We start from the raw sequence: 19395 nt of genomic DNA, 5'->3' as shown, positions 1-19395 counted from the left end.
AGCAGCAGCAGCAGCAGCAGCAGCAGCAGCTGGGGCAGGGAGGAGGGCAGGGGGAAGCGGGCGGGGGCGCTGCAAGACATGCTGCGGGTGCAGGAGAAGCTGGAAGCAGATGTGCTGCTGCTGGAGAACAAAATCTACGAAATGGAAGGAAACTATTTGGCAGCAACAGCAGATGTTGGAAATATGATTCGCGGCTGGGAGGGCTACATATGTGCGTGGCGCTGGGGTGTACGTACACCGCAGCGGGGTGCACTACGCGCGCGGCCCGCGGCTGCGGTGTACGTACACCTCGCGTGCGCGCGGCGAAAGCTGCTCCGGGCGCCGCGTTTTCGCGTTCGTTTCCATTTATTTCGATTTGCTTTTGTTTGTTTTTGTTTGCTTTCCATTTTAAACCCTTTTTCGCCGAAAATCCGAATTTCCACTCCCTTTCCACTTTTTGCATGCAGCCTCCGCCACCAAGACCCGCCGCCCCGCAGCCAAAGCTGCCGGCGGCGCCTCTGCTGACCAAGAGCGTTTGTTTTCCCTCACCAGCTCCACCAGCCGCGCCTCCCGCGAACTCACCTCCGGTCTGCTGCTGCTGCTGCTGCTGCTGCTGCGAGTGCTGCTGCTGCTGCGAGTGCTGCTGCTGCGAGTGCTGCTGCTGCTGCTGCGAGTGCTGCGAGTGCTGCTGCTGCTGCGAGTGCTGCTGCAAGTGCTGCTGCGGCTGCAGCGGGCAGCGGGGCGACGCGTCTGCTGCTGCTGCTGTTTTGCTTTGGGGTGCGCAGCAGCAGCAGCGGCAGCAGAAGACCCGGAGAGGCCGCTGCTGGGAGGCCCGAGCAGCAGCAGCAGCAGCGCGAACTGGAGCAACGGCGCTGCTTCTCAAGTCTCCAACAGCCGCAACTCTGCATGCAGCAGCACAAATGTAAAAGGAGCAAAAAGACTTCCTTCGCGTCTCGGAGCTGCTTCGAGTTCTTCCAAAGGAGCTTCCAGCAGCAGAAGCTCGTCAGGAGCAGCAGCAGCAGCAGCAGCAGCAGCAGCAGTGCCTGCGGCCCTCGCTGCAGACCCCGCAGCGGGCAGCGCCTGCCACGGCCGCATGTGACAGCGCCCGCAGCAACTCGCGGCTGCAGCAGCCGCTGCAGCAGCAGCAGCCGCAGCAGCAGCAGCAGCAGAAGCCGCAGCCGCAGCAGTAGCACCAGCAGCGGCTGCTGCTGCTGCAGCAGCGGTTCAGGACGTTTGTGTTTAGATGCTCAAGACAAAGTGAAGGCAAACTGTTGAGGCGCTGCAGCAGCAGCAGCAGCAGCAGCAGCATTTCGAATGTGCTGCAGTGCCTGGATTGGGGTGTAGATACACCTGAAACACTTTGGACTCATGAAGATGAGAAAATTCCTTTCCTTAAAATCTTATTTTTGCGTCTTTTTGTGAGCCGTTTTAGGGTTTAGGGTTTAGGGTTTAGAGTTTAGGGTTTAGGGTTTGATCGTTTTTGTTTATTTGTCTGAGTGGCTGCGGTAGTCTCTTTTACAACAAAATGAAAACAAAGAAATTAATGTTCAAAATTTGATCTGAAGTTTATTTTCGTTTCTCTTTTTACTTCAAGTGCTTTTGCATGTACACATGTATTTGCATGCAAGTATTGAACATGTACATATACATAATACAAATATATATAGATATATATATATATAAATATATAAATATAATTATATTTTAAATATATATACATATATTTATGTTTTAAATAAATAAATTTAAGACTTTGTTGGATAATTGGCAGCTGCGATATACACTTCAGCGCATGCAGAAAAGAAAACGGAAAAATTCAACTTGAGCATTGCTGCAGCCCTGAGGCCTCGAAAAGCTCTTTTTGTTTCTTGAATTAATTTTTAAATTGAAAGAATCTTCTGTTTAATTCAAAAAAAATTTTTTTGGCTTTCGGCGATTCGAATCTGCCGTTTTCTTTCTGCGGCGTTGAGGTGTACGTACACCTGAGCTGCAGGCGCTTCAGGTTTCCGTTTTTGCGAATTCGGCGAACTTTCAAAAGTTTTCTTTTCTTCTTTTATTTTATTTATTTTATTTTGCGAATTTATTTCGAACAAACTAAATGAACTGAAGAGGAGTGTCGTTTTGTTGTCTGCTGCTGCTGCGGCGAGCTGCGCGTACACCCCAGCAGCAGCGGCGGAATCTTCTTGGAAATGGCACTAAAGGGCTTCAAAACATTTAATTGAATTCAAATTTTATTTTATTTTCGAAATTAAATCCAAAATGCTTTTCTTTTTTCCTTTTCTCTTCACTTTCCACTCCCAAGTTGCAGCAAATCCCCTCAGCCCCGATCTGCTCCCCGTCAGCTCCTGCGTGTCAGTGAGCAGCCGCTACAAGCCCTTTGCTGCACAAGTCTGCGGTGTACGATTAATTAATTAATTTAATTAATTTAATTAATTCAATTAATTCAATTAATAAACTAATTAAATCATTCATTCAATTAATTCAATTGATTCAATTCATTTAATTCATTTAATTCATTTATTTTGTTGATTTATTTGTTTTGTTCTTTTGAAGAGTCTGGGCCTCAGGAGCTGTCCCATCCCAACTGGCGTCGAATTTGAATACCGACCTGTAAGTTCCATATTTACATTTATTTGTTTTATTTATTTTTTATTTTATTTTATTTGATTTATTTGTTTATTTATTTATTTATTTTTATTTTGTTTATTCTTTATTTGTTTTAATTCTTTTATTTATTTTGGTTCCTTTATCATTTTAATTATTTATTTCTTTCAGTCCTTTTTTATTCCTTTTAATTCTCTCAACTTCATTTAATTCATTTAATTCCTCATTTAATTTATTCAAGTATTTGATATATTTAATATACTTAATATACTTAATTTAATTAATTAATTAATTAAATTAATTTAATTTTATTTATTTATTTTTTTTTCAAAAGGGAATTTTGAAAGAAGCCCCCGACCCCAAAAGTTGCTTCCGCTCTTTGGCGCTGCTGCAGGCGGCCTTTACCTGTAAGACTTTTACTTTTCCATTTTCCTCTTTTTCTTCTTTTATTGCTGCTGTTGCTGCTGCTGCTGTTGCTTCTGCTGCTGCTTCTGCCGCTGTTGCTGCTGCTGCTGCTTCTACCGCTGTTGCTGCTGTTGCTGCGCTATTGTGCTCCTGTTGCTGCTGCTGTTGCTGCTGCTGCTGCTGCTGTTGCTGCTGCTGCTGCTGCTGTGCAGGCGAGCTGCGACACCCGAAGGACTTCATCGTGCTGCAGCGCAGCGCGAAGACAGCAGCAGTTGGGATTTGTTTGGACTTGTGTTTGCTGCTGTGGAAAGGCAAGAAGTTAATTTTAATTTTTTTTAATTTCAATTCTTTTTAATTTTAATTCTTTTCAATTTAAATTCATTTCAAACAGTTTAAAATGTTTTCAAATATACCTAAATTACTTTCAAGATATATAAATTGTTTTTGAATAAATGGAAATTCGTTTTTGAATAAATTTAAATTCTTTTTCTTTTTTTATTTGCAAACATTTCTGCTGCAGAATGTTCTCCCCACGCGACCTCAGGTATTTAATTAGCTGCTAAAAAGAAAAAGAAAAAATAATTTAATTTTTATATTTGCACTTTTGCTGCTGCTGCTGCTGCAGCAGCAGCAGCAGAACCGATGCAGCAGCAAGACGCAGAAAGGTAGGCAGGCACACGGGCTTTTTTTGGATTTTTGCTAAACCCTAAACCCTAAACCCTCATTAATATTAGCGTATTTTGAATAAAAGAAAGGAATTGAATTGGGAATGAAATTCCCGCGCACTCCATTTAAACTTTATATCAAAATTCAAATTAAGGAATTAAATTGAAAACAAACAAACAAATTGATTAATTAATTATTAATTGATTAGTTAATCAAATTAAATTAAATTAAATTAAAATTAAAAATTCGTTCTCAGATTTTGCCGCTGCGCCGCCCCGCCGGCTTCGTCGGTGCAGCTTCGGGTGTCTGTACACCCCACGCGGTGTCTCGGCAGCTCGGACATATTTCCGGAAAAAGAATTCAATTGGAAAAAAGATTTTAATTCTCATTTATTTCTTGTTCTTTCTTTCTTCAACTTCAACTTCCGCCACGCGCTCAGACTCCTGCTTCTTGCTGCAGGTCCGTCTGCTGCTGCTGCTGCTGCGCTGCTGCCGCTGCGCTGCTGCTGCTGCTGCGCTGCTGCTGCTGCTGCTGCTGTTTGGGCTCTTCTTTCGCAGTTTGATCGGCGTTTGCTTTTTAATTATTTACTTTGTTTTATTATTTGCTTATTTGTTTATTTAATACAATTATTGTATTCATTTTTTATTTTATTTTATTTATTTATTTATTTATTATTTCAATTAATTCAAAATCTTCTCTTTGCAGCCCTCGGCGCCCTCCTCTGCTGCGCTGCAGCGCTCAGCGGCTTCTTCGGTAAAAAGCAATTCTTCAAATAATTAAAATTAAATTAAGTTGAATTAAATTAAATTAAATTAAATTAAATAATTATTTATTATTATTAATTAATTAGTCATTATTACGTTTTCTTGCTGTGTATTATAATAATTATTTATTGTTGTTGTTAGTTGTGAGTTGCAATTAATTTGAATTAAATTTTTTTGTTTTCTTTTCAGGAAAAAACAAAAAGGCCTCCAAGTTCTTTCGAAAGTTTTTCGGGGTGAGGCTTTAGGAGATTTGTTTATTTTATTTTATTTTATTTTATTTTATTTTAGTTTTTTTTATTATTTAACTATTCATTATTTAGTTATGAATTACCTTTACTTATTGTTTAATTGCTGTTTGTTCGTTTATTATTAGTTATTATTTATTATTTTATAATTGTTGAACAAAATGGAACAAAGAGTGAATTGTTTTTTGTAGATTTGATTCAAATTTAATTAAAGTTGAATTTGAAAAAAAGATCTTTTCAAATCAAAAAAAGAATTTTAATTAATTTAAAATCAAAAATAAAAATAAAATCGCTCAAGTAGAAAACCGTTTTAAGGAGGACCAATCGAAGTCTTTTGAATTAATTTCATTAAATTGAATTTACTTTAATTTCAATTTAATTTTAGTTTTTTATTTTAATTTATTTTTATTTTTATTTTTTATTCTTTTTTACAGGACTCGCAAATGGATTTCGACTTGGAGCTGGAGGGCCTCTAAAGAATAAAACGAAAATAAAAAAATTAAATTAAAATAAATGAAATTAAATAATAAAATAATAAAAATGAAAATAAAATGAATGGCGAAGTGCAGCAGCATTTTGCGGGTGTGCATGCGCAGTGTACGTACACCCCAGCAGCTGCTGCTGCTGAGGCGTTTTTTGAGTCGAAAACTTTCTTTTGCAAAAATAAAACTAAAACATATTTGTCTTCTAAACCCTAAACCCTAAACCCTAAGGGTTTATATATATTTATTTTGTTTTAAATTCGCTTCATAACTGCATGTGCTACAGCGCTCAGGTGTATGTACACCACGTGGAAGTGTGTGCGCACTGCAGCAGCTCTTAGTCTTTCCAATCAGCTGCTGCTGCTGCTGCTGCTGCTGCTCAACTGCAGCAGCAGCAGCAGCAGCAGAAGCAGCAGCAGCCGCAGCAAAGGAAACAAAAGAATGAATTAAAGAAGAGTTTCATTGCCATTTGTTTTTCAAGCTTGTCGCTGGACAAAACCGAGAAAAGACAAATAAGAATTCGACAGCCAAAGTGCAGCTGCTGCTGCAGCGGGGTCCTTCAACGGACTTTCCCGACTAAATGGCCACAAACGAAAACAATAAATAATAATAAATAATAAATAATAAATAATAAATAATAAATAATAAATGATAAATAAGAATAAAAGAATAATAATAAACGCAAAAAAGAAGAAACGGCGGAAAGCGGATCTGCGCGCGAGTCGCGGGAGCTGGGGTGTACGTACACCTCAGTCGGTGCGCACGAGTTCCTGCGGCGGCGTTTGCTGCATTTGTTTTTGGATTTCTTTTTGGAGGATTTGTTGGAAGCAGCATTTATGTTTATTTGTTTTTGCATTTGTTTTTGCATTTGAGGACTTTTGGGAACTTTCAAGTCCCATGTAAGTCCGCAGCTTCTGCTGAATCGCGCTGTGCTGCAGCGCAGCAGCAACGCGGCCGCGCCCGTGCAGAATGGCTTCCGGGTTCACCTTCCGCGCGTGGCTTTGCTGCTGCTGCTGCTGCTGCTGCAGCAGCAGCGGCCCCATCAGCGGCTGCGACTTCACGAAGCTGGGTCTGCTGCTGCTGCTGCAGCTGCAGCTGCGCTGGCGGGCGGCGGCGGCGGCGGCGCTGCCGTGGGCGGCGGCGGCGCAGCAGCAGCAGAGGTCGCCGCCGCTGCAGCAGCAGCAGCAGCTGCTGCTGCTGCTGCGGCGGGCGAAGGGGCCCAGCAGCTCCGGGACCTCCAGCTCGCCGCTGCCGATCTTCATGGCCAACTTGCAAATGTCGAAAGCAGCAGCAGCAGCAACAGCAGAGTCCCCCTTGTAGTCCGGATGAGCAGCAAGACAAGCTCTCAAGAAAGCAGCATCTGTGGGGAGAATGCCGGAAGTTCGGAGGTAAATAAAGTTGTACATTTCCATGAAGCTTTCGAAAGCAGCAGCAGAGCAGCTGCTGCTGCTGCGCTGCTGCAGCAGCAGCAAACGGCACCGCTCCAGCAGCGCGGGGCCCCTCGGCGGGTCGCCCTGCTGCTGCTGCTCCCCGAAGAGAATGGAGTGTACAGACAGCTCCGCAACAGACTTGTCTCTGGAATTCTTCTCCACTTCTTTTCGAAAATAAAACTTCTGATTCAAAACTGAATTCAACTTTGCTGCTGCTGCCATGTTTTTGTCGTTCAGGCTCATCGGGATGTACAGCTCAATGCCCTCCTCCTCAATCAGCTGTACAGACACCAGCAGCAGCAGCAGCAGCAGCAGCAGCAGCAGCGGGGGAGCAACATGGGCGAAATTGCAGCTTCTGGCGATCGACACATAACAATTTGAAATTAAAATTAAAATTAAAATTAATATTTGTACATCATGTAGGCCCAGGAATGCATTTACTTGAAATGGCGAACAAGGGTTTAGGGTTTAGGGTTTAGGGTTTGCCACCTCAACAGCCGCAAGCCAACACCCCCCGGCAGAAGTGTACCGCCTCACGTTAGGGTTTAGGGCGTAGCTGGGAAGGGTTTAGGGTCTCGCTTTCAGGGTTTAGGGTTTAGTTTCCAAGGGTTCAGGGTTCAGGGTTTAGTTTAGGGTTTAGGGTTTAGGGTTTAGGGTTTGGGACGGACGTGGACAAGAGCTGCAATCAAAATGATGCATGCGGCGTTTTCGAAGTCGGTGATTTGAATTTCGGGAGTTCGCATTTCGACTCTCCATCCGATGAGGTCTTGGGGTTGAACTGCAGTTGAATTTCGGGAGTTTTTGTCGGAACTTTGGGGGTTTTTGTCGGAATTTTGGAAACAAAAATGATTTTCGGAACCATTTTTGGTTTTCTTTTCGAATTTGGAGTCTTTGGAGGGTTTGAAGTGGAGTTTGGGGCTGCTTTCCGCGGTGTTCAGAAACTGCGGCGGCGGCTTGAAGCGCACGCCGTTCCAGTTGGTGCTTTGCAAGTTTTCAAAGTCCTCCGGACTTTCAAATGCTGCTGCTTCTTCCAAAGTCCAATCCAAATCTCCTTCTGCAATTATTTCTTCTTCAGTTTTTCCTTTTTGCAAAAGCCGATCTTTGAAGATCACCAGCGGGTCGTGCACAAACAGAAACGCGATGTGCCGCGCCAGCACCGCGTCCACCCCGGACTTCACCAGCGCCTCAAACGCCTTTTCGTTTACACTCACCTCCACGTCGTTCAGCTCCTCCAGTCTCTGAACAACAAAACTGGCAAAAAAAGGAACAATTCGAACAGAAAACGACAAAAAACGAGAAAGAATTGGGAAAAAAGCGAGCATTCAAACAAAGACAAAGCCGCACAGAAACGAACCCAAACGACCCCGGAAGCCCAGCTGCTGCTGCTGCGAACCTCCGCGAAACTGAACGGAAAAAGAAAGGGTTTAGGGTTTAGGGTTTGGGGCTTGGGTGACCTCCGTGAGGGCTGGGCTGTCGCTGATGTAGAGGGAGTTGGAGGAATATCTGGACTTGGTTATTTTTTGCTTTTCTTCTGGCTTTCTGCTGTCGACGGACATGCTGATGGTGTCCCAGCGGGTGTCAGTGGCAGCGACGCAGCCGCGGAGGAACGGCGTGGCTGCGGTGATCTGCGGAGTCGCACCGGAAAGCTGAGCGATCTGCATGGAAAGCGCGGGGATCTTTTCGAAATTCCTTTTCAAAGAGACAATAAAAGGGTTTTGCAAGTCTAAAAAGCCAAAAGTTTCCGCGAACTCGGGTTTTTTCCGGGTTTCCAGCACCCACCGACAGCAGCAGCGGCGCCAGCACGATCAGCTGGTCGTACAGGTAACGCGCAGCAGCCAAGTTCTTGGGCGAAAACGTCGCTTGAACGCAATTCATTCCCATTCCAAAACACATTGCGTCCATATAAATGCAAAGATCTGTTTGTTTCCGCAAGTGGGGGTCTTCGGAGGGCCCCTCGGGGTTTCTGCACAGCACGCAGCTGCGCCCGCCCAGCCGCAGCTCCACCAGCGCGTCTTCGATTTGCTTCCGCGTTTCTCCACTTTCTCCGCCTTTTATCTTTTTAATTAAACTTTCTTTTCCATTTAACTCGCCAGAAGGAACGCTCGGAGTGTTCCGGTCCATGTACAGCGGCACCAGCGCCTCCACTTTGCTGCCGCGACGCCTGCGCCCAGCAGCAGCAGCAGCAGCAAATGTTCGGCAATTAGCCAAGAATTAAAGTCAAATAAGTCACTATAAACAGCAAATTGTAACTGTCAAACAAGTCAAGCAACGGGGAAGAAGACAAACTTCAAAAATAAAAAATATCAAAAAGATGCAAATTGAATAGTGGGTGCGAAGACACCAGGGGCCAGCAGCAGCAGCAGCAAAAAAACTAATTAAAATAATAAAATTAAAAATTAAAAAGAAATTTAAATTATGAAAAATTAAACACTTCCTATGGCAGCTGCAGCACATCCAGCTCTGTTTTCAAACTCAAAAATCACACCGGCAGCAGCAGCAGCAGCAGCAGCAGCAGCAGCAGTAGTAGTAGCACAAGCACAAGCAACAGCAGCAACAGCAGTAGCAGCACAAGCCGCAACAATAGCGCCAGAAGTAGCAGCATCACAAGCAGCAACAACAAAAGCAGCAGCAACAGCAGCAGCATAGCGCACAACCAAGAACAGCAGCAGCAGCAGCAGCAGCACAACCAACTAGCAGCAGCAGCAGCAGCACAACGAGCAGCAGCCTGAAGACATAAGCAGCACAGGTTTGTTAGAAATGCTTTAAATTAAAATAAATTACATTCTGATGTTTGCTGTTAAAGTCCCGAAGCGAGGATGGGGGTTTATAACAGTATCCGCTAGAAAGAGGCTTCGGCTCAGCGGGTTCGGGGGACTTCCCTGCTGCTGCTGCTGCTGCTGCTGCTGCTGCTGGGGCGAAGCCCCCCCCGCTGCTGCTGCTGCTGCTGCTGGGGCTTCTGCTGCTGCTGGCTCCTCAACTCCCAGCAAAGGAAAAGAAGGAAGAAATAGAGGAGAAAGACGAGGGCCTAGCCACGACTGCACGCACGGCATTCAGGTGTACGTACACCCCAAACCCTTGTTTGGTTCAGGTGTACGTACACCCCAAACCCTTGTTGGCCCGCTGCGCATGCGTGCAATTTTTCTTTTGCTTGTATATGCATTTAAAGAATACTTTCATTAAATGTAAACTGCAGGCTTTTAATTATTCAAATAATAATAAACCAGCAGCAGCAGCAGCAGCAGCACCATCATCCTCGCCATCGCCAGCAGCAGCAGCAGCATCACCAGCACCAGCAGCAGCACCAACATCACCACCCCCATCAACAGCACCGGCAGCAGCAGCAGCAGCAGCAGCGGCAGCACCACCACCACCACCACCACCACCACCATCAGCAGCAGCAGCAGCAGCAGCAGCAGCAGCAGCAGCAGCAGCACACTGACGAGGAGTTTGCGTCTGCGGCTGCGGATGGAAGGCTCGACGCGGGCCCAGCTGGGGGGCCCCCAGGGCAGGGGGGCCCCCGGAAGGGCCTCGAGCATAAAAGCTGCATATTCGGGCTGCCACAAAGCTGCTTCGAAGTTCTTATTTGCTGCTGCATGCGCTGCAGCACTCCGCTGCTCCTTCGCCCGCAGCACCTCTATGCACCCTGACCCAAACCCAAACCCTAAACCCTAAACCCTAAACCCTAGACCCTAAACGCTACGTTCTTGCGTTCGCAGGGGGGAAAGAGGTAGGTGGTGTGTAAGGGATGGGTTGGGGAAGGTGCTGCACCCTAAACCCTAAACCCTAAACCCTAAACCCTAAACCGTAAACCCAAGGTAGCTGGGCAATTATGTCTGCATTTGAATAGGTGGGATTGTTTGTGGAATTAGTTTAAAGTAATTAAAATAATTAAAGGCTAAAGCTGCCATTTAAACTTTTAATTAATTCTTTTCTTTTGCTGCTCGGAGCTGCCAAGTGCTGCTGCTGCAGCTTGGGGTGTACGTACACTGCGCCTCCGGCGCCAAGCGGATGCGTTTGCTTTCCTCGTCGACTTGCACAATAAATATTTCTGAAAATAAAAATAAAAATAAAACAAATATTAGAATTAAATATTTGAATTAAATTTAAAAGAAATTAAATAAAACAATCCACTCTTCTTCGCCTGCAGTAAAAGCCCCAGGCCACGCGGTGTACGTACACCCGGCACATCAGACTCGCAACTAATATGCATCAAAAGCCAAATTAAGCGTTTTAATTCATTTTAATTCATTTTAATGCATTTTAATTCACTTTAATTCATTTTAATTCATTTAAATCCACTTAAATTGCACTTAAATTCATTTTAATGCATTTAAATGAACATTAAATGACAACGCCGCCGCGAAAAAACGAAATGCGAATTTCTTAAATTTTAAATTGAATTTGTGAGAAAATATGAATTGAAATATAAATTTAAATTAACTAAATTAAAATACATTTTTGTAATTAAAAGCGGAAAAAAAAAGTTTAAAAATCTGCAAATAAACTTTTAATTTCGAGCACGAAAGAATTCGCGTTTAGCTGCTGCGGTGTGCAGACAGCTCGCGCCCAGCCGTGGGGTGTACGTACACTCCACGCAGCAGCAGCAGATTACAAGCTTTTGAACATTTTTTTATTAAATAAATGCATGCAAAATAAATGGAACTATGTTTTATACTTAAATTGAATTGTAACTGAATTTACACTGCAGCTAATTGCAACCCTTCAAAACCTTCAATAAATGCAGCAGCAAATCTGCAACAAAGCAACAAACTACTCAGCGCAGCAGCAGCAGCAGCAGCAGCACGAGCAGCAGCAGCAACACCACCAACAGCACCACCACCACACCACCACCACAACCATCAGCATCAGCATCAGCAGCATCAGCACCATCAGCAGCAGCAGCATCAGCAGCAGCAGCAGCAGCAGCAGCAGCTCACCGAGTTCGTCTCCCCACTTTTGGGTGGCTTGGAAATCTTTGAACTGTTTGAAGAGCAGCAAAAACTGCCGAACTCCGCGGCGCTTGATGGCCGCAATGTAGGGCAAGGACTCGTTCCAGCTGAGGGGTTCGCCGAGGCCCAGAAACCCCATTTCAGGGTTTAGGGTTTAGGGTTTAGGGTTTAGGGTTGGGGCTTAGGGTTGCTGGGGTTCGCCACACACAGGTCAGCCAAGAGGAGTGCCTCCGCAGCGCGGAGAGTACGATAAACAGCCTGCGACCAACAGCAGCAGGAGCAGCAGCAGCAGCTGCAGCGGCAGCAGCAGCTGTACTCAAGTGGTGTTTCTGGCCGCAGCGCCAGCAGCAAGAGAAAAATAAAAGGGAGCTCGCGTGTCAGCCAATGCAGCAGCAGCAGAAGCAGAAGGCGCAGGAGTAGCAGCAGCAGCGGCAGGTGCAGCAGCGGCAGCAGCAGCAAGCCCGCTCGAAGGAATTAAAGTGAGCTGCAGAAGGCAAAGAAAGGACGGGGCGGAAGCAGCAGGAAGTGGGGCTGTTGGGGTGTACGCACAGCTGGAAAGGAAAGGAAAAAGAAAGCCAAGTTGTGAGGGCCCGGTGCGGCGAGGTGTACGTACACTTGAAATGAGTGGAGAGTTTCGGCGAAGGGCTGAAGCGCCGGCGGCGCTCTTCGGAGACGATTTTGAAGAAAAGAAAGTTCTAAATAAAGAAGAAATGATAATTAGTTTGAATAAATCGACAAAATAATAAAAGTGATGGAGAGTGAGGACGGCAGCGAAGGAAATTTGCAGCCGCAGCAGACGCAGTGTCACTTGCGCCGCGGGGCCCCGCGCAAGGCAGAGGCAGGTCCCGGCTGGGAATTTCGCTGCTTTTCTTCTTAAAAATAAAATAGAACTCAATTTGAACCTGTTCAACTTCTTTAATTCGTTCAAAAACGATAAAACGAGAGCAAACGCGAGAAAAAACGACTGGCGATCACTGGTCTTGCAGGACACACAGCAGCCGCCTCTGGGCCGAAGTCTTCAGGCAAATTCGGCGTCAGCAACATTTTTAAAATACGAAAATGAAATGGCAATTAATAGAAATGAAAATAAATCAATTTGCAGCTTTTTCAAAATCGGAAATTATTCAGGTTTCGCGTTCCACGAGGTGTCGAGACACCCGATCGCTGCACCGGTCCACTGCGGTCAGTCCGCCGCCATTTCGAATTTTTAAAATTTAAAAGTATTTTATCTAAAATTTAAATTAAAAAGGGGAAAACTTTTCAATTATTTTCCAAATAGAGCCCGCTGCGATAGCCCGTACTGCCCCTTTCCCACTTCTGAACAGCTGCAGCACGAAAATTGAACAGTTTTGCAAAAACGCGAAAATACAAATCCAGCAAACCCTAAACCCTAATTGAAAGAAGTCCTTTTAATTTCTTTTCGACTTCTTTTAGATCTCCAAACCCTAAACCCTAAACCCTAATCATCTCTGCGAAAAGCGCAAAAATGGAAGTCCAATATAAACCCTGATTAAAAGAAGTCCTTTTAACTTCTTTCCGGCGTTTTTTTAGCCTTCAAACCCTAAACCCTAAACCCTAAACCCTAATCATCTCCGGCAATCCAGAGGCCTCTAGATCGGCATCAGAAAGCTAAGCGAGGCGGGCATCCACACCACCAAACCCTAAACCCTAAATCCTAAACCCTAAACCCTAGATTCTCTGCTTTTAGTGGCTAGACAGCCACAGCATGAATTAAACGATTATTAATTAATTTAATTCATTTGAATTAATTTAATATATTTGAATTAATTTAATTTATTTGAATTAATTTAATTTGTTTGAACTGTTTTAATTTACTTTGTTTAATTCTTTTAATTCATTTGTTTAATCAGCAGCAGCAAACAAACAAACCCTCTGCAGCAGATTTCTTATCTTTTGCTGCTGGGACTCCCTAAACCCTAAACCCTAAACCCTAAACCCTAAACCCTTGGCTGCAGTTACAACCAATGCATTTAAACCCGCAGAAGGTCGTAGCCGCGAGGGTTTAGTGTCTACGATTAGGGTTTAGGGTTTAGGGTTTAGGGTTTAGTGTGCCGCAGCAAAGAGAGGAAATATGCCTCGATGAAATGCCTTAACGGTGAGCTCCAGCCACGCCTTCAAACCCTAAACCCTAAACCCTAAACCCTAAACCCTAAACCAAACCGTGGACTCTAAACCCTAAACGCTAAACCCTAAACCCTAACTTTTGCGTGACGACGCCTCAGATTGAGTCGTTGCTTACTTTGTCTGCGTTTCTCCTCTAGTGCTTACTGTTTAGGGTTTAGGGTTTAGGGTTTAGGGTTTAGGGTTTCGATAGGCTCTTCTGCACAAAACTAAATTTTCAGGTGACCTGGACTCAAAAGAGTTTCGACTTCGGGTTTAGGGTTTAGGGTTTAGACTGTTGGGGGAAGTAATATCTACAAACAGAAGCAGATGCTGCTGGCTCTTGCTTGCTTCCAAAAGCTGCTGCTGCTGCTGCTGCAGCAGCAGCTGCAGCAGCAGCAGCTGCTGCTGCTGTGGCTGTGCTGCGTCTCGTTTTGCTCCTGATGCTGCTGCTGCTGCTGCTGCTGCTGTTGTTACTGCCGCTTTAGCTGCTGCTGCTGCTGCTAATTCGTAGTCTGCTGCAGCTGTTGCTGCTGGCGCTGCTGTTGCTGCTGCTGTTGCTGCTGCTGCTGCAGCTGTTGCTGCTGCTGCTGCTGCCGTCGAAGGCGGCGCTGCAGAAGCAACTACTGAGGCCGACTTCGCCCTGCAACATGAAAAGCCCTTGTCGTTTAGACCTAAATCCTAAACCCTAAACCCTAAACCCTAAACCCTTGAAATCCCAGGAAGACCCGCAGTGACCAGCGCTCACTGGCTGGACCCTGAGACTCAAACCCTAAACCCTAATTTTGATTAAAACCCTTGAAAGAAAACCAGAAAATAAATTCAAATAATTAATAATAAACATTTTTAGGGTTTAGGGTTTAGGGTCTGCGTGGCTGTCTTGAATCTCACTGCTGCAGCGCGGGGCCCTCCACTCAAGACTGGACCCTAAACCCCTAAACCCTTAACCCTAAACCCTAAACCCTAAACCCTAATTTGTGGGTCCCAGACCCCCGAGTGAGTTTCGCGCGATAAAATTGAGAGTAATTTACTTTTTAAAGATGTCTGAAGCCCTAATCCGTAGGCTTCCAACCCTAAACCCTAGACCCTAAACCCTAAACCCTAAACCCTAGCGCGCGCTTGCCGGCTAGCAGAGCACTCTCAGCTCTCGCCGCTGAAATAAACTGTCTTTGTTTCTCTGTTGACTTTTATTTGTTTTATTTTGCCTTTTAAATTCTTTTTGATGCCACACATGCAAACACACAGCAGCAGCAGCAGCAGCAGCAGCAGCAGCAGCATGCGCTGCGTCACTCTCCCATAGAATGTCCTGCAGCGCGGCGGACGGGAATGCTGCGGAGCTCCCCAAGAAGGGGGGCTTTCCTAGACAAGACAGAAGCAGCAGCAGCAGCAGCAGCAGCAGCAAAGTTGACTTCTTGACTGCTGCTGCTGCAGCAAGACCCGAAGGCCGTTTGCTGCTTCTCGAAGCAGCAGTCCTCAGGGGGGAGTACAACGAGGTGTACAGACACCTCAGAAGACTGGAGCCCCTATTCGTGCAGGCAGCAGCAGCAACAGCAGCAGCAGCAGCGGCAGCAGCAGCAGCAGCTGCAGCAGCGGACAGAGGAAGTGAAGCCGCAGCAGGTGCCGCTGCCGCAGCAGCAGAGACGCCCGCAGCAGTAGCAGACTCACCAGCAGCGGCAGCAGTAGGAGCAGCAGCAGATGCACCAGCAGCAGCAGATACAGCAGCAGCAGCAGCAGCAGCAGCAGAAGAGCTTGCTTTCTGCTTCCTGTCTGCTGCAGTGGAGACATGTGGGGCCCTAGGGCGCCGCGAAGAGCAGCAGCAGTGGCTGCTGCGTTTGCTGCAGCATAGCGGACTGATTTCCACAGCCAGCAGCAGCAGCAGCAGCAACGGCAGCAGCAGCAGCAGCGTTAGCAGCAGCAGCAGCAGAGGTGTGCGCCTCTGCCTGGAGGCAGCAGCAGCAGCAAACAATGCTGCTGCTGCTGCTGCAGTGGACGCCTGGTACGTGTGGCTGAAGGCCCGCCTGCATGCAGAAGACTTCAGGGAGGTCAGCAGCAAACTTGCTGCTGCTGCTGCACCTTTGCTGCGGTCTCTCCTGGGCTCGCTGCAGCTCAATAAAGCAGCAGCTGCATCAGCACCTGCAGCAGCACCTGCAGCAGCGCCTGCAGCAGCAGCAGCAGCAGCAGCAGGGGGGAAAGCAGCAGCAGTGCGTTCGCTGGTTGAGTGGTCGGACAGGCCGATATTCTTCGGGCTGCCGCTGCAGCAGCTGCAGCAGCGGCAGCAGCAACTGCTGCTGCTGCAGCAGCAGACACGATCAGCACGCCGCCAAGCGCTGTTCGTCGAGGGTCTCGCTGCTGCTGCACTGCTGCTGCAGCTGTGTGGCTTCAAAGCGGCAGCAGCAGTGCTGCTGCTGCAGGCCCGAGAGCTGCTGCTGCTACCTTCCCCCTGCAGCAGCAGCAGCAGCAGCAGCAGCAGCATCGCCAGGGACTCGTCGTGGGTCCTGGGGGTCCCCAGCGGCAGCAAGGCCTATCCCGCGTTGCAGCTGCTGCACTGCTTGCTGCAGCAGGCAGCCCCAGTGGCAGCAGCCCCAACCCAAGCAGCAGCAGCAGCAACAGCAGCAGCAGCAGCAGCAGCAGCGCCTGCAGCAGCAAGAAGCTGCTACGCCTGTTTGCTCTTCATAGATATGGAAGGGGCCCTCAGTGACCCCAGAAGTCTTCCTTCTCTTTCAGGGCCAATTCCTTTGCTGCTGCAGGAGCAGGAGGGAGCAGCAGCAGCAGCTGGCGCTGCTGCTGCTGCTGCTGCTGCGCTGCAGACGCCACAGGCTGCTGCTGCGCTGCTGTCGCGGCTGCTGCTGCAGCCCCTCATCCCTCACGAGGCCTGCGGGGGGTCTTCTTGGGGTTTGCTGCAGCGGCTGCTGCTGCTGTCGCGCGAGCTGCTGCTGCTGCAGCAGCAACAGACGTGTTTAGCCCTCGGGGAGGGACTGCTGGGGGGCGGCTGCCTTGCTGCTGCTGCTGCTGCGGCGCTGCCCGCGCTGCAGCAGCAGCAGCAGCAGCAGCAGCAGCAAGTGCCTGCTGCTTCCTCGAGGCTCAGGTCTTTCAGCAGAGCCTTCAGCAAGACTGTAGGCAGAGGGGCTTCCCGCGAGGACTACCGGCGCAGCGGCAGCAGCAGCGCAGCAGCAGCAGCAGCGCAGCAGCAGCAGCAGCAGCAGCAGCAGCCGCAGCAGCAGAAGTCTCTGCGGTTCGTGTGGACCAAGCCTGAGCTGGCAGCAGCGCTGCTGGAAGCAGCAGCATGGAGTCTCTTCGACGAGCAGCTGCTGGGCCCCTGCTGCAGCGGGGGAGTGCAGCAGCTGCAGCAGCTGCAGCAGCAGCATCAGCAGCGGAAGACACGGGGCTTGCTGCTCAGCTCGCCTCTTGCTGTGCTGCTGCAGCGAAGGGACCCCCACGAAGAGCTGCCGCGCCTGGCGGAATTTGTTGCTGCTGCTGCCTCGCAGAAAAGCTCCGCGAGCAGCACCCCAGCAGCAGCAGCAGCAGAAGCAGCAGCAGCAGCAAGCAGCCCAAAGGGTGGCGGCAAGAGCTCAGGCATTTTGGATCCTTCTGCTGCTGCTGGCGGGGCCACAGAAGTGCCTTTGCTGCTGCACCAGGGTCTGCTGCTGCTCAGCAGCAGCGGCAGCAGCAGCAGCAGCAGCAGCAGCGTTGCTGGCCGCAGCCTGGGGGTGGTGCTGCAGCTGCTGTGGCTGGTGGATGGCCTGGGGCTGGCGCTGCTGCCAAATGCATGCAGCAGCAGCAGACACAATTGCTGCTTGCCGCTGCAGAAGTGCACAGAGAAGCACAAGAGAGAGTTGCTGCTGAGCAGGGGCCCCTGCTTCCCGCTGCTGCTGCAGCAGCTGCTGGAGGGGGCCCTGCTGCTGTGTCTTTGCTGCGGCGCAGCAGACGCAGCAGCAGCCAGGGCCTACGAGCGCCTCGGGCTGCTGCTGCTGCTGCAGGGGGACCTCAGGAGAGCAGCGGCTTGCTGCTGCTTGTCGCTTGCTGCTGCTGCTGCTCCCCGCCGGCCCTTTTCCTCTCCAGACTCCCCTTCATTGATGTCTGCTGCTGCAGTGCAGCGCAGCTTTGCTGCTCGGCCCCACTGCAGCAGCAGCAGCAGCAGTCAGTTTGCGTCCGCCTGCTCGTTCTCCTATGCTTTTGTTAAACTCATGCAGCAGCAGCTGCTGCTGCTGCAGGGGCATTCGAACGCAGCAAAGTACGAGGCGCTGCTGCTCCTGTGGCAGCACCGCTCTGCTGCTGAGCTCCTCGTGCGGCAGCGTGCAGCAGCAGCAGCAGCAGCAGCAGCACAGGCTAACGGAGATGAAACGCCCTTCCCGCTGCAGCCCCCAGCAGCAGCACGCCCAAGGCCAGGAGCTATGCTGGCAGCAACGCTGCAGCCTCATGACCCGCAGCAGCAGCAGCAGCAGCAGCCTACGCTAAGCCCAAACGCCGCCAGAACAGCGTTGCAGCCGCAGCAGCAACAGCAGCAGCAGCAGCAGCAACAGGCGCAGTCGGACGAGCAGGACTGCAAGCAGCAGCAGCAGCAGCAGCAGCAGCAGCGACAGCAGCAGCAGGAGCAGCAAGAGCACCACCTGCGTCAGCAGCAAAGACAGCAGCGGCAGCAAGGACAGCAGCTGCGGCGCGGCTGCTGCGGCAAGCGGGAGCTCTTCCGCAGCAGGAGCAGCAGCAGCAGCACCGCCAGCAGCAGCAGCGGGTGAGCCTGGGGGGTCCACAACAGCAGCAGCAGCAGCAGCAGCAGCGCTAGGAGCAGCAGCAGAAGCAGCAGCAGGAGAGTGCGTCGAGCTGAGCTGCTACGTGGGCCTAGTAAACCGCGCCGTTTGCTGCTTGTCTGCTGCTGCGCAGCTGCTTCCAGCAGCACCGCAGGCCTGGGCACTTCTTGCTGCTGCTGCTCTGCATGCGTTTCATTTCAAAGCTGCTGCTGAGTTCGCCCGGAAGGCTTTGCTGCTGCAGCAGGACTGCCCCCGCACCTGGTGCCTCTTTGCGCTTTGCTGCAGCGCCCGCTGCAGCGCAGCAGCTCCCATCAGCTTGTTTTTAGACCCCAGCAGCAGCAGCAGCAGCAGCAGCAGCAGCAGCAGCAGCAGCAACGGGAGCTCGAGCTGGGCAGCAGCAGAGGACGCACGCGAACTGGGGGAGCCAGAGGGCGGAGCTGGCAGAGGCCGCCAAGAGCCAGCAGCAGCAGCACCAGCAGCAGCAGCAGCACCAGCAGCAGCAGCAGCAGCAGCAGCAGAGGGCGTGCTGCTGTTCCCGTGCAGCCCCGTGCTGCACCCCCACCGTGTCCCTGTGGGGTCTTTGGGGGAGCTGGAGAGACACTTGAGGCAGACAAAAACGCATGCATGCGCAGCAGCAGCAGCAGCAAGGATTGAAGAGGCGCTGCAGCAGTGCGAGCCGCTGCAGCACAAGCTGCTGCTGCTGCTGGCGGCGCTGCAGCTAGCTGCAGCACAGGCGCCCCACACCAAGCTGCTGGCCCCAGAGGAAGCAGCAAACATACGCAGGCTGCAGCAGCAGCAGCAGCAGCGGCAGCAGGGAGAGATCTCAGCTGTCCTGGAGCCGATGCGGTTCTGCAGCCACAAGCCTAGCAGCAGCAGCAGCAGCAGCAAAAGCAGCAGCAGCAGCAAAGCTTCAGCAGCTGCACCAGCAGCAGCATGTGACGGATGCATTGTCTCTTTTTTTGAAGCCTTTGAAAGCGAATTGCTGCCTCCGTCAGCAGCAGCAGC

At 49.4% G+C, this 19395-nt stretch overlaps 5 protein-coding genes across 5 annotated transcripts in view; 2 read left to right on the top strand and 3 right to left on the bottom strand.

The window, feature by feature from the left end:
- Positions 1–78: 78 nt before the first annotated feature.
- Positions 79–1169, top strand: ETH_00002940 (uncharacterized protein; the record flags this gene model as incomplete). The annotated part of the gene is made up of 4 exons (XM_013376944.1): positions 79–211; positions 447–566; positions 765–901; positions 960–1169. 4 exons carry the CDS (start codon positions 79–81, stop codon positions 1167–1169), a joined length of 600 nt encoding a protein of 199 aa, XP_013232398.1.
- A 1741-nt stretch (positions 1170–2910) lies between these two features.
- ETH_00002935 (uncharacterized protein) lies at positions 2911–3228 on the bottom strand (the record flags this gene model as incomplete). The annotated part of the gene is made up of 1 exon (XM_013376943.1): positions 2911–3228. The coding sequence occupies one exon, from the start codon at positions 3226–3228 to the stop codon at positions 2911–2913; it is 318 nt and encodes a 105-aa protein (XP_013232397.1).
- Positions 3229–5894: 2666 nt separating this feature from the next.
- On the bottom strand, positions 5895–11663 carry ETH_00002930 (gamma-glutamylcysteine synthetase, putative; the record flags this gene model as incomplete). Its single annotated transcript, XM_013376942.1, has 8 exons — positions 5895–6854; positions 7244–7813; positions 8030–8200; positions 8355–8736; positions 9357–9610; positions 10016–10218; positions 10561–10623; positions 11513–11663. The coding sequence occupies 8 exons, from the start codon at positions 11661–11663 to the stop codon at positions 5895–5897; spliced, it is 2754 nt and encodes a 917-aa protein (XP_013232396.1).
- A 3283-nt stretch (positions 11664–14946) lies between these two features.
- Positions 14947–18378, top strand: ETH_00002925 (uncharacterized protein; the record flags this gene model as incomplete). Its single annotated transcript, XM_013376941.1, has 1 exon — positions 14947–18378. The coding sequence occupies one exon, from the start codon at positions 14947–14949 to the stop codon at positions 18376–18378; it is 3432 nt and encodes a 1143-aa protein (XP_013232395.1).
- Positions 18379–19213: 835 nt separating this feature from the next.
- The window catches only part of ETH_00002920 (uncharacterized protein), a gene marked incomplete at both ends in the record, with an annotated part of 3184 nt that continues 3002 nt past the window's right edge, over positions 19214–19395 (bottom strand). The window contains one exon of the mRNA XM_013376940.1: positions 19214–19253. Within this exon, the coding sequence (XP_013232394.1) occupies positions 19214–19253 (40 nt within the window). The remainder of the gene's footprint in view (positions 19254–19395) is intronic.

The sequence above is a fragment of the Eimeria tenella genome, genomic scaffold (genome assembly GCF_000499545.2).
Source record: "Eimeria tenella Houghton genomic scaffold, Eth_scaff42, whole genome shotgun sequence".
Lineage (NCBI taxonomy): Eukaryota > Apicomplexa > Conoidasida > Eucoccidiorida > Eimeriidae > Eimeria > Eimeria tenella.
The sequence above is the reverse complement of the archived record's forward strand: the minus strand, read 5'-3'. Positions and strand labels throughout refer to the sequence as shown.